Source organism: Camarhynchus parvulus, chromosome 12, assembly GCF_901933205.1.
Source record: "Camarhynchus parvulus chromosome 12, STF_HiC, whole genome shotgun sequence".
Lineage (NCBI taxonomy): Eukaryota > Metazoa > Chordata > Aves > Passeriformes > Thraupidae > Camarhynchus > Camarhynchus parvulus.
Window position 1 is genome coordinate 4,049,601 of NC_044582.1, and position 12,880 is coordinate 4,062,480.

At 42.8% G+C, this 12,880-nt stretch overlaps 1 protein-coding gene across 4 annotated transcripts in view; it reads right to left on the reverse strand.

The window, feature by feature from the left end:
* MAPKAPK3 (MAPK activated protein kinase 3) overlaps positions 1-12,880 on the reverse strand; it is an 81,833-nt gene that overhangs the window by 2,461 nt on the left and 66,492 nt on the right. For 3 of the 4 annotated variants that reach the window (XM_030956894.1, XM_030956895.1, XM_030956896.1), the window contains exons 3-10: positions 11,773-11,912; positions 10,880-10,944; positions 8,737-8,828; positions 7,172-7,295; positions 5,640-5,715; positions 5,365-5,489; positions 3,439-3,524; positions 712-792 (exon numbers count right to left, since the gene is read on the reverse strand). In XM_030956894.1, the coding sequence (XP_030812754.1) occupies positions 712-792; positions 3,439-3,524; positions 5,365-5,489; positions 5,640-5,715; positions 7,172-7,295; positions 8,737-8,828; positions 10,880-10,944; positions 11,773-11,912 (789 nt within the window). The remainder of the gene's footprint in view (positions 1-711; positions 793-3,438; positions 3,525-5,364; positions 5,490-5,639; positions 5,716-7,171; positions 7,296-8,736; positions 8,829-10,879; positions 10,945-11,772; positions 11,913-12,880) is intronic. The other variant, XM_030956897.1, reaches the window with a different exon arrangement.

Sequence of the window (12,880 nt, forward strand, 5' to 3'; positions counted from 1 at the left end):
AACAGCTGAGACTACACATCAGTGATTTAAATAAAATCAGTAATGAATAAAATACACTACAGGAATGTTGCAATTGTCAAAATTCTAGGAATTTGAAGGGCAGAAACCTCAGAATTAATTGTAAAAGCATGCCAACCTGTTAAAGGCCAGCAGGAAAGAGTTAAGACTTTCAGTGTGCCCTACAGCAGGAAGCATTCAGCAGTTATTGGTACACACAATAGGTGAGGCACCAGCTTAGGTTAAGATTTTTTTTTTTCTCTCTTCTTCCCCCCGCCAAAAGACAAGACTAAGGTTATTCAGTGCTGTTCCACAATTCAAAAGCACTGCAGAAAAGCAGAATGCAGCTCAGCCCTCCCACCTGTCCCCCTACATTTTCATCACATTCTTCACTGTAATGAAGTTCAAACTGCCCCAGCAGTTTCCTTCTCCTCCCTGGATACATGCAGAGGCTCAGCAGGAGCATCATTCATGCCTTTGATCACAAACACCATCTTTGCTGATATCTGGTGCAGCTGTAAGGCTGCCAATGAAGCTCAAATAGCATTCCTTCTTTTTTTAAACAGTTCTCATATACACTAGTGTTCTAATCAAGCCTGTTTATGGCACCCTTGTTTGACATGATTGTATTCAAAATAGCCACAGTATCCCAGGCAGCATATTTCATCTCCTAGGACACTTGACTTCAAGAAATCTGAATTTGGATTGACTCACTTTAACTTCATCCCAGTGGTCTTTATCCTCTTGCAGGACCCGTGCAGTGTGAAGAGGAGTTGGTGGCACTGACATTGATCTCTGAGAACAAAGAAAAATACCAAGAGAAGTTCTGAAAAACAACATTTGGGAAGTGATTTCTTGCTCTTTTCTGTGTATGAAGGGCATAACATTTGATCTAATGTCCTCCAATGGCCCTCATTATTCCTGCTTCCAATCACTCCACAAATGAACTCATGTGCAGGAGAAAAGGACTTAATTCCCCACATGACATTTAAAGAACAAAAAAAGAGAGGAATCAGTGCTGAGCTTCTTTCACTCTACTCCCTTCCAGTCTGAATGATTTATCCAACCAGTGTTGGATAAATTTTAATGTATGTTTTAGATTTTAACTGTCATTTCACTGTTCATTAGTCAATGTCTTAAAGTGGTTAATCTGACCTTTATCTCCTAGGATTTGTTGTAGGAGACATTTTCTTGCATGTATGCATTAACTGAGATCACCACTTCATCAGACTAAGTGAGCCCCAAAGAGGAAATGACACAATTGTTCTGAGGCACAGCTCAGAAGACAGAGCATCCACACAAAACTGAGATCTCTGCTCACCTGCCATGAAAGATCAGGAGATACTTTACTTTAGAATAAGGGACAATTTCTAAAGCATGAAGCACAGTTCCCTGACTGAACTCAGTAAGAATCATGGCAATTCTTGCCAGCCCCTAACCCAAACTATAATTTCATTTGGATACTCTATTTTCCTTATGTTTTCTACCCAAGCTTGCTATTTGCTGATGTGGCATCCTACAGCTGCATGTCAGCAAAGTCTAAGGAGATGCCTGTAAAACAAACCCCACACTGGAACCAGTGCTTATGTTCCCCCAGGCTCAGAGCAGCAGTGCAGCAGTCACAGAAGTGAAGCAGAAATCCTGACTCCTCTGGACAAGGACCCCAGCTGGCCAGGGTACAGTTTTATCAAACACAGCTGGGACAAGAGAATGGAAAAGAAGCAGACTGGTTTCAGTGCTGTCCCTGTCCCTGCTTCCCTGGGGAAGGTGCCTTTCTGCTCCGAGCTGCTGCTTGTTAAAAAAAATCTTATAGACAAGGAACTAAATGAGTCTGTGCTCCACCTAAACTGACAGTTTTTGCCTACTTCACAGTAAAACACTTCTGTCATCCATCTCAAAAAAAAAAAAAAAAAAAAAAAAAAAAAAAAAAAAAAAGAGCCACAAGAACCCTCCCCCGCTGCTTGTGCAACTCCCCAGACATGTTTCCACTTTGGGATTTAGGAAAAGGGAGAACACAGACATTCACTGCAGTGGTCTTTCCCTCTCCCTCCCTCTGCCCCTCTGAGCAATAGGTTGAGCAGAAAAGAAAGCCAACCTGCAGCTTTCCTCCAGGAAGGGTATTGGGGCAGGGCTCCAGTTGGAGCAGGTGCAGCAGGGTCTGCAGACCTTGTCTCTAATCTCCTCCTCATTAACTGGCTCTGTGCATATTCCAAATAACAAGTGTCACTGTAGGTGGCAGCTTCCTCAGCTATTAGGCACTCACTCCATGAAATTCCTCACCTGCTGACTTCTGAAACACCTTCTTGGGGCTTCAGACACTCAAAGCTGGAGGTATTTATTCTGAGCAGTGATTACATATTTATTTGGTTAAAAAAAGACTCAGAAACATTGTCTGGGGTCTGTTTTACAGAGTCTTTACAACCTCAGTTTCTCAACTCTGAATGACAACACCTTTCTACTCCACCAGGATGTCCTACAGCTGCATTTCACTTGATTCCAAGGGCTTCCAGATCCTGCAGCAGGCACTGTAGGAATGGGGACAATCAGCCACACCTCTGCTTCTGCCCATGCTTTGAGGATCAGCACAGACACACCAGCACTATGGGAACAAAGGGAATCCTACTGCAGAAATGATTCTGTTCCTGGCTGATGATACTTTGGGCAGCGAGAACAAGACTGGTATTTTTTTAGACACAAGTGTGAGAAGTATAACCTACTATTTTGAGGGACACCTACAGAGCAGAGATGGTATCATGAAACTCAGTCTTGTAACTTCTGGGATTTGTGCCTCTTATTTGAAATAGTCCATATTGTATTAATAAAGTAGTTTTTTCTTTTTTCTCCAAAAATATTTCTTTTAAGGAGAAGTAAATTCAACCAAGTCATGGAATGAAACCTGAACTAGGACCATAAATAGCTCTGTGTACCACCCTACCTGGCAATCTCTCACATGGAAAGAGACCCTTGCTCCTCCCCCATGCATTCATTTCCAAACTCTGCCAAGGATGAGAATTCCCACTGAGCACAGGAGCATGTTCACCCTAACACAGCTATGCACAATGGTGCCTGAGACCACTAATAATAGCTCTTTAAATCCTGCACTGATGAAGTAAGCACACAGAGTTTATTTTTATATTTTTAAAGAGAGTAACACATGCATATGCTGCAGAGTCAACAGAGACTGCCTGCTCACAGAACATACAGACATTTTCGGCTGTTGCTTCCAAGGACATGACTGTGGGTGTCTCCCCTTGTGTGTCCTCTGCTAACAGCAAGAAGAATTGTGGTTTTACGGGCAGGTGACCCTCTGAGGAGGGCACAGGAGGTTAATTAAGGGACCAGCACTAATAACAGCCCTTCTCTTGCTGTGCTGTGTGGAGCTGTACCCAAGTTCTGCATGTAAGAATCAATTTGTGGTGTAAAAAGAGATCTAAGACTCACATTAATCCAAGGGTGATTCATAAACTGAGAGACTGTCATCCTCTCTGTTGGGTCAGTCTTCAGTAAATGGCGAATGAGTTGTTTGGCTGAAAAACAGAACCAACAGGGCATGGTGTAGTTTAGGACTGCATTCCCAAATAACCTTAGGAACACAAGGACCTGCTGAATGAAGAAACACAATTTTGAAGGACTGAAAACACCTCCCAGTTGCTGTGACTGTGTTAAGAAGCCACGTACAGTGGGGCAGGTTACTGTGTTTAAAGGGGCAAAACAGGAAAACATCCAAAACAAGAGGCAAGAAGGAAAGAAAAGACTGGGAATTCCGGCTCTGCTCTCTACATCACCAAACCAACTGCTTTGAGAGCAACAGCTGGAGGGAAAGAGAAGCCCAGGGACTGAAAGCTGCTAGCTGCCTGCCTCAAAGATGGCAACAAGCTGGGCATTATGGGCTGAATGAATACACAAGCTGATGTTTTGAGAAGTGATGGAGGACAGCAACTAGCACAGGCTGTGGAAAAAAGGGACAATGAACTTTGACAACTGAGAGGCCACTAAAAAGACAAAAAGTGAAATAAATGGATTACACAAACTGGCTTTGCAGCAGCTTTCTGTGAGCATGGGATTTGCCAAAGCAAGAGCACTAATAACTGAGATATGAGATGGTGAGAGCCTAGACAAGAGTTTCATTAATGTGGGTGGACAGACTGGAAACACTGCATCCAAAGGAAGTTATTTAGGACTTACACAGAATTTCCTTAGGAAACCTGTAAGAACTTCTAAAAAGGAGTTCTCTTTTAGGAACATCACATGCAAGATGACTAAACGCTTGTAAGAAGTTGCCAGAGGTACAAGTTTAATTTGTTGAGAGAGGCTGCAAAGGACAAGGATAGCACAACACAGAGAAAAAAGCAGCATCCTGCTGCAGGTGCCTCATCAGCATAAAGAACACCCACAGATGAGATGATCTTAATAGGATGGAAGGTAGAGGGCCCCTGTCTCCATCCACACAAGCACACAGAAACCCCACACACACTCCAAGCGCATGTTCTCTCACTGAGCTCCTCTAGCCTGTTTTTAACTGCTGGAATATGAACAAGACCCAAAGCAGAGAAAATATTTAGCCAGAAACCCATGACTAAACCATCTCCCTCAACAATGTTCAGCAGGCTGTGCTGCACACAGCCATGAGATGCAGTGAGGGGTGAAGATGCCACAAAGCACAGTAGAGTCCAAGGATAATTTGTTACTGCTAAACAGCAGACAAGACCAGGATCCCAGCAATACAAAGGGCTTGTGAGAAAAACAGATAAGCCCAGATATTGCTGACCCTTCTCTTTAATATGACAGGCAGGTGAGACTTCCAGCTTATGAGACTGTCAGGATAAGAGGGAATCAAAAATACCCACTTTCAGGACACTGATTTGAGCCCAGCAGCTTTTGATCAATGACTTATACGAAATAAATTGTTGACCTTGATTTAAGTGGTGGCTGGCAAATTCTCACATCCCAAAAAAGCTAGCATGAAAACTTGCCATCCTTGCTGGCTGGATCACCAAGGAGGGCAAAGACTGAATAAATTCTTAAGAGAGTTTGCCAGAGTTTGCTTGCATTGGAGCTGTCCAGGCTGTCTCCTTTCTCGGGATTAGAGACTTCTGTTTCAAGAGGGTTTAATATCAGCATTCACTAGCACTAGCTGGATTTTGAAAGAAGGTTTTTAGTAGTCATTTGCTTTTTGTAGCACAGAGGTTGCTGGCTGGTGTCTGAGTTCCCAGTCGTTCTCTGTAGCACCTTACAAAAAATTGATTTAAATTGTAGAAGAAAGGGAAACAAAAGCTCAGACAGATTTTTAGAAATAGTCTCTTTGTAAGCACTGCAGCACTGCACACCACCATGCTCCCACTCATCAGCACCAGGGAGGATTTTTACCTTCCTCTGATACTTCAGCCCACTCAGGGTTGGGAAATCCATATTGCCCCATCCGAATTCTTCTCTTCATCCCTGGAGAAATGGCTTGACCGGTGTTGGAGTAGAATGGAGGGAACCCACACAGGCTGTAAGAGTGGACAAAAGAATTTTCATAACTGAGTCCTTTCACCTCTTAAAAAGTTTTATTCAAGCTTATATTTTACTGCAGGCTGCAGGAGCCCAGTGAACAATTACTTGTGAGCGCAGATTTAACAAGTTCCTTCCCAAATACTTACAGAATGTATGTGATGACACCCAATGACCACATGTCACATGATTTGTCATACTTCTCAGGACCAAGGACTTCTGGGGCTGGGGAAGATTAAAACCACAAGTAAACAGAGTACCAGGTATTTCTCTTCATCTCCATTATTTTGCAAGTAGCTGCACACTTCAACAACAGCTATCAGAGGCATTAAAAAACCACAACTCACTGCAGGAACTGGGTAGCACTTTCAATTGACAAGTTCTTAAAGGCATTTAAAGTAACTTTAAAAAGGAGGAACAGAGCTGGAAAAATGCCCTACTCCTCACCTTGGTGTCTCTCTGCTCAAGGGAGTACTAAGATTACCAAAAAGCAGAAGGAGCTACAGCTAAATGTGTGCAGGGAGACACTGCACTGAAAGAAGCAGGAGCATATGTTCCAGCAATCAGAATAGAAAGGCCCTACTGGAGCTGTGATAAAATTTTGAATGATACCTGGGTGGTGTGTTTAGCTTCAGCAGTTACAGGGCACTGTATTTTTCTTTGGCCTCCAGAGCATTATATTTTTTCCACTAAGTAACAAAATTAGACAGAGATACATTTAGAGGGGATTTTTTTGTCCCCTGGGGCAGGTAAACTGCCAGGGAGCTTGATTTTGTAAGGAAAATTATTCTTTAAACATATGAGCAATCATGCTGGTTTATAAAAAGGTGTTGAGAAGGGAAATGTCAGCTTGTTTATACACAAATATAAAGGCATAAAAACATACGTGTGTAAACTCCTTAACATTTTATCACTAAATCCAGCTCACAAAAATACAGAAGAAAGCATCAAAAAAAGAGTATTGCTAATGTGATTATCTGCTCCCAGTGAATAAGTCTCTTTCAATACAGAAAACTATACAAACTTTTATCAGAGAAGTAATTTTTCAAACAAATTAAGTCCTTTTTCCAGCAAAGAAATTCCAAGCATGGACTGCCCCAGTCAAACCATGCGATGAATGATTATTAAGTCAAGACTAAAATGAGTGCATGAAGGACAGTCTGCTGTGGCATTCAATACACAGTGTTTCAACTTTGGACAAAATGAAGGAAAAATTCTGCTGAGATTAAGTCATGTTGGTTCTTTATTGATAATTCCTCAATTTGCCAGCTTTAAAGAAGTTTTACAGCTGAGGCAATATTCTTCTCTCTTATTGTTTTAATTTAAGTTATGGGAAGTTTACCACAGAAATACCCAAATATCATGAAGCTCATTCAAATTATGGCTTTTATTGCATCATTCAGAGGAAACATCAGGATGGCTTCAAGTGTAATCAAAAGGAATTCCCTCTCTCTCCTTCTATATCCTCATTTGTGTCTCCTGTGAAGGCTTTTTCCTCTGCCACCAAGGCAGAAAGCAGGAGCACTGAACTGTACTGGAACCAGACTTTAGGTTTGGATTGGATCCCAGCTTAAATCCTGGAGGCTAACACTTCACATTACACCCAGAATAGAAGATTTCCCACCCACTGCAAGGGAAGGAATGACAGAAACACAGAAGAAATGTGCCTTGGATAACTCACCCACATAATAAGGAGTGTAACAGGGGGTCTGCAGTGCATTTACAGTGGTTTCTTTGGCAAAGCCGAAGTCTGTGAGTTTGAGCACAGTATCTTTGTCTTTAGATGTGTAAAGCAGGTTTTCAGGCTGGAAGGCCACCAAAGGAGGACAAACAGGACAATGAAGAGATGTCTCTAATGAGCTGACAGGTCAAACCCACCACCACCATTTAGGTCTTCTTACTTCTGTCACAACCCCACCAAACACACAGAAAGTTCCCTCCCAAAAGGCAGCACCTCTCCTCAGACTAAGCATCATCATCCTTCTTAGCGAGGTTATTTGGGAGAGAAATTCACAAAACCCTGTCCAATGGGCATCCAGTCTGGCTTGTTGAACCTCTCCCAGTTCCCTGCACTTCCTGGGACTGATCTGTGTGGTGACAGCAGCTGATCTGACATCACACTGTGCCTCAAGCACCTCAGGGGCAGGGCAAGGGAAATCCTCAGCCAAAGCCCCCACGAGCAACTGACACAGCTCCATCAAAATTAACTGATACAGACACAGTCCCTTTGCTGCTGCCCCTCCTCTGTCTCCTGAAACCTGAGCTCATTCCACTCTTGCTCCACACTCCATACAGGCAGAAGTGGCATAGAGGGAAATACAAGCTCCTGTGCCCAAGAACAGGGACAACAGGGAATTTCCATTATCTCCAATTAGTTCAACTCATTTCCCAGTTTACCCCCCGGTGACACCATGATGTGTCAGCTCTCCCTCCAGCTAAACACACAAACATCTGTAGAAAATCCACCAGCTCAGAGCTGTGGAATTGATCTGATGTCTCAGTCTATCATTACAAGCCCTGCTGTCCTGCACATTCCATCCCCTGCTCTGTCCCTGCACTGGAAATGCCAGGGTGCAGCAAGCTTGGCTTTGCTTGTGCTGTGCACTTCAGAGCATGAACACAAAATACAGCTCTACACAAAATACAGCCCGACACAAAACTCTGGCAAACCCCTACAATGAGATTGGGATTCAAACTTTACCTCATTAAACATTGGCAGTAACTGAGATCTCCCTATTTTCCCAAATATTCACACTCTAATTGAAGTGGGTTGAATGCATGAAATTGATACTATTCCTCCCAGAAGTTTCCCCTTTTTCTGAAGGGAGTTTTGCTGTTTGGGGTTTTTGTGGGGTTTTTTTTCTGTTTGGGTTTTTTTTTAATACAAATATGATGCTGAAAGCAACTAATAACTGGCAAAGACTGTACATAGAGGCATTTATAAGTTACAGGTTCACTTGAAGGAGTGCTATTTTCTTGCTAATTAATGGATTGCAAGTGGGCAGTACCTCTTTAACTAAGCATCTGACTATCATGAGATTTTTCTGCATTCCGTACACAACTGGAAGGCATTAGCACACATGAATATTCCAACCTTGGACTAGTTGCAAACTAGTGAGCAAATCCTTTCTCCCACTGGCAGAGGAACAGGGACACTTTGGCCATCTGACTGCACTCCCAGCTCTGTTAAAATCCCTGCTGCCCAGGTTTCTTCCTGCCATAAGCTCTATTCCCCAGCCCACACACCTTGGGGCTCACCTTGACGTCTCTGTGTGCAATGTTCATGGAGTGCAGGTACTGGATGGCTGTCCCAATGTCTCTCATTATTTCAGAGGCCTCTATAAATACAATTTTAGAGAAAGGTCACATTAACATTCCCACTGGAATTCAGGGACATGCTTGGGAATGCTTATGGCTTACAAACAGCTTGCTGGAACATGGGGCAAGCGTCAGGACTAGAGAAACCCTAAAATTAGCCCTAACAGCTGTGTTTTGGGTTTGCAGGCACCAAACCCCGACTGCCTGGCTGCTCAGTCTCCTCCTGAACAGGCACTGCAGCCCAACTCAGACTCCTCAGGAGCTTGGAAATTCGTGCTTTAATCTGCTCACCAAAAAAAGCAGGAAGAGCAGAGCAGGTACACAAGCAGCAACTGTTAAAAAAAGGAGCCCCAACAAGAACCTATCTCTGACTGTCCAGGACATGTCCTTGGTTGTTTGAGACAGGAATTTAACTTTCAGCTTCTAGTTCAGGGGGATGATCTATCAGATTTTCTAAAAATAGAGCAACATAATATAATAATTTTAGGATAGTCACATCTTAATTCCTCACTGTCTTTAGAAGTTTTTCATCAAGAGGAACAAAATCAACAGTTCTATTAATCAAAGGCCAAACTGTCACCTTTGAAATAAAATGTTTGAAGAATTTAACATAGCCCAGTGGGAAATTCTAGTGGTGGAATTACCTTGCAACAGCAGTGCTCTGGGAGTCTGGAAGGGTTCAGTTACACAGGGAGGGGTTTCAGAGCAGCAATGACATTCCCATGTGAGCATTATATCACATCTCCATTGATAGGGAAACAACAGAAACTTCAACCTGATCCTCTGGGCTCTGCATAGGCAGAACTTGTACTGCAATCTGGAATCCTTTTCACATGGCCTGAGAGTGAAACTATACCATCTCAGACAAGGACAATCAGAATGCAGAAACACTCCTGTTCTTTGGGGAAAGCCTTGTACAACCTCCTCCCTCCTGGTCCTAATGGGAAGCTGTGGTATATAAACAGGCAGTGAACCTGGGGAATCCAGTGGCACAGGGCTCATTTACCTCAGGAAAGAATGAAGGTGATCTTTTTGTTTAACCAGGTGATTTCTGAGTAAGTATTTATGTTATACAATGCAGAAAAGTAATGTTTTTAGTAGAGTGCAGTTGCTAAAATTCATGGAATCAGTTTTCTCCCTGGAATTTGTATTTTAGAGAAGAACAAATGAAGGTTCTAAAAATGCTCATTTTCCCTGCACAAATCTCTTATAGGACTAGAAAGGATTCATCCCAGGCTAGGAAACACACAAGAAGAAAACAGACTGGCTTCTACACCAGACCTGCAAAATAAGTCACAGTAATTTACAAGATTGAGTGTGTATTTTTCTGCTTCTAATCATTTTGTCAGGCCAATAGTTACAAACACTATCACCTTACAAACATTAATGGTTTCACTCGGAGCAGAAATGAGCTCTTGTCTGCTGTGAGAGGGCAAGAAGAACCATGGTCAATGGGACCTGTGGTTCTCTGTCAATAATAAATAGCAAAGACAATAAAAATGGCAAGACCAGTCTAGTGCAAGCTCTGTCCCTGCCTCAAGCTTTACCCTTGCTTATTCCCCCCTACAGACAGGCAGGTTTGTTTACAGTGTGGTTAATAACACTTCCTTTCAAGTAGTGCTTTAAAACCCTTGAACAGGAGATGTTTCATCAGATGTGATTTGCTCATTAGACTCATGACCCAGTGATGCTGCTTGAGGGACAGCCAGAGAGAGATCCCAGCAGGAGCTGCACTGATCATGGCAGAGGTGCTCTGGCACAGGACCAGGGATCAGAGGAACAGACACTCTTAGGGTACAGAAACGAAAAAGCTGAGCAGATTTGTAGAAAGATTTTTCTCTAAACCTTCCACATTTTGCCTGAACTTGGCCAATTCTCATAATTCCTGGTTCTTGGGAACTTTTCAAAATCACTCTTAACACACAGTGGGATAAATAACAATAATAATAACAACAAACACCACCATAGATAAAGTCAAAGAAAAATTCCTAAAGGGAAACAGAGGACAGAGAAATGGAGAAGAAATAAAAAATCTTTCACAAACTTTAATTTTAAACTTGCAATGTTTTACCTCTCTCAGTGAAAGCTTGGTCTCCTCTCTCCTGGATCCTGCTGAACAGCTCTCCTCCTTCCATGCTGAAACAAAGAACACAAAAAACCCCACCTTATATTAGCAGAAAGGACAAAATTAACACCTGACTGTGCATCCATATAATCTCATGGAATCACAGCAGGAACAGATAAAGATTACAGGCTGCCTCCTATGCCAGTGCTTCCTAAACATCACACTCACATCAATTCAGAAACTCATTCTGATATGGAATAAATAGAAAAAAAATAAGACCAGGGAGTTTTGATGCTTTCAGTTTAAGGGACCCTGTCATAGGGAACATGACCCACAAAGATGGGCAGTCAGATATGCTGGCACTGGGAGGCTGTCAATTTTGTTTCATGTAAAGGGTGGAGAGGAAGAAAAAGAAAGAAGCAAAGACATCTAAAATAATTATTAATTTGTCCTCAGTGAAAAAAGGACAGTAACTGTAGTATTGGAGACTAGGGAGAGAAGAAGGAAAGTTAGAGTCAAAGTAGTTATGACAAGACCGATCACACTGGATCACTGGATTTACATCTGAACTTGCAAGCTGCTCACAACAAAAGCAGAATGTGTTGGTAGAGACATCTTTCAAAGGTGTATTAATCAGTCAGCTTTAATGAGGACAATTGCTATGGAGCACAATGAAAATTTATTTTCTGGTAAAGGTTCCTCATTCTTCCAGCACACAGGATGGCTGGAGCAGCTGCACATTTCCTTATCAGTTCCATAAAGGGAACAAGAGATTTCCTGTGCAAGCCAAAATTGTGCTGCTGAGAAATCACCCAAGTGCCACCTGAGCCAACACATTCTCCTCCTCCCTCCATCCCTCCACAGGCAGTGCCTGGTGAGGGGCTGCTGCTGGTCCCTACCATTCCATGACAATGAGCAGGCATCTCTTGCCATTGTGGATGTTCTCATACACATCCAGGACATGGACAATGTGAGGGCACCCCGAGGCTCTCCAGTGATACTCGACCTCCTGACGCGCCTTGGGGTTGTCGTACAGGAGCTGTGGAGAAAGAGCAGAGAGCAAAGTCAGCCAGGCATCATCACCCTGCTGCAACTGGCACCAACCTCAGAGATGAGCTCCACATGAGAAAACCTTCTCCAGCCACGGGATGAGAATGCATCATGACATTTTCACCTTCTCTGGGCTGTCCAGCTTGTTAGACTGAGGGATACAGAAACAATTGGTCCCTTAGAGCTGGAAGGGCCTTGAATGACAGTGAGGAGGTGTAGCCATGATATTTTCTGAAAAATTCTTTCCTTAGGATTTTTTCTCCCGAGAAGCTGAGAGGCCTCAGGAACAAAATGTAAACAATGATTATCTGCTGCTGTGGAATTCAACAGGTGCATCTGTGATTGGTCTCATGTGGTTGTTTCTAATTAATGGCCAATCACAGTCCAGCTGTCCGGACTGTCTCAGTCAGTCACAAGCCTTTGTTATCATTCTTTTTCTATTCTCAGCTAGCCTTCTGATGAAATCCTTTCTTCTATTCTTTTAGTATAGTTTTAATATAATATATATCATAAAATATTAAATCAGCCTTCTGAAACATGGAGTCAACATTCTCATCTCTTCCCTCATCCTAAGACCCCTGTGAACACTGTCACAAGGAGGGATTTTGAACCTGAGATGGAGACAGGTCTATCTTACCCACTTCTAGATGGAAAGCAGCAAATTTTTCTTATGTGTTTGCAAAACTTTTAAACAGAATCCCCCTGCTAAGGACAATAACTCTCCCACCTTCCCCCAGCTGCTGGGAGAAGAGACTTCCAGGTGGGTGCAGTGCAAATCCTGGGTGCAGTGTAAATTAAGTGAGATTTGAAACAATGAAGACTTTTACAGTGACTCTGAATGTGCTCCTTAAATATTACACACACTTCCGACCCCACCAAGGTAAGAAAAGGACCTTTGGCTATCTCAATGCTTGAACTTTTTCATGTCACATGCAAGGCCGGTTTATTTTAAAGGCA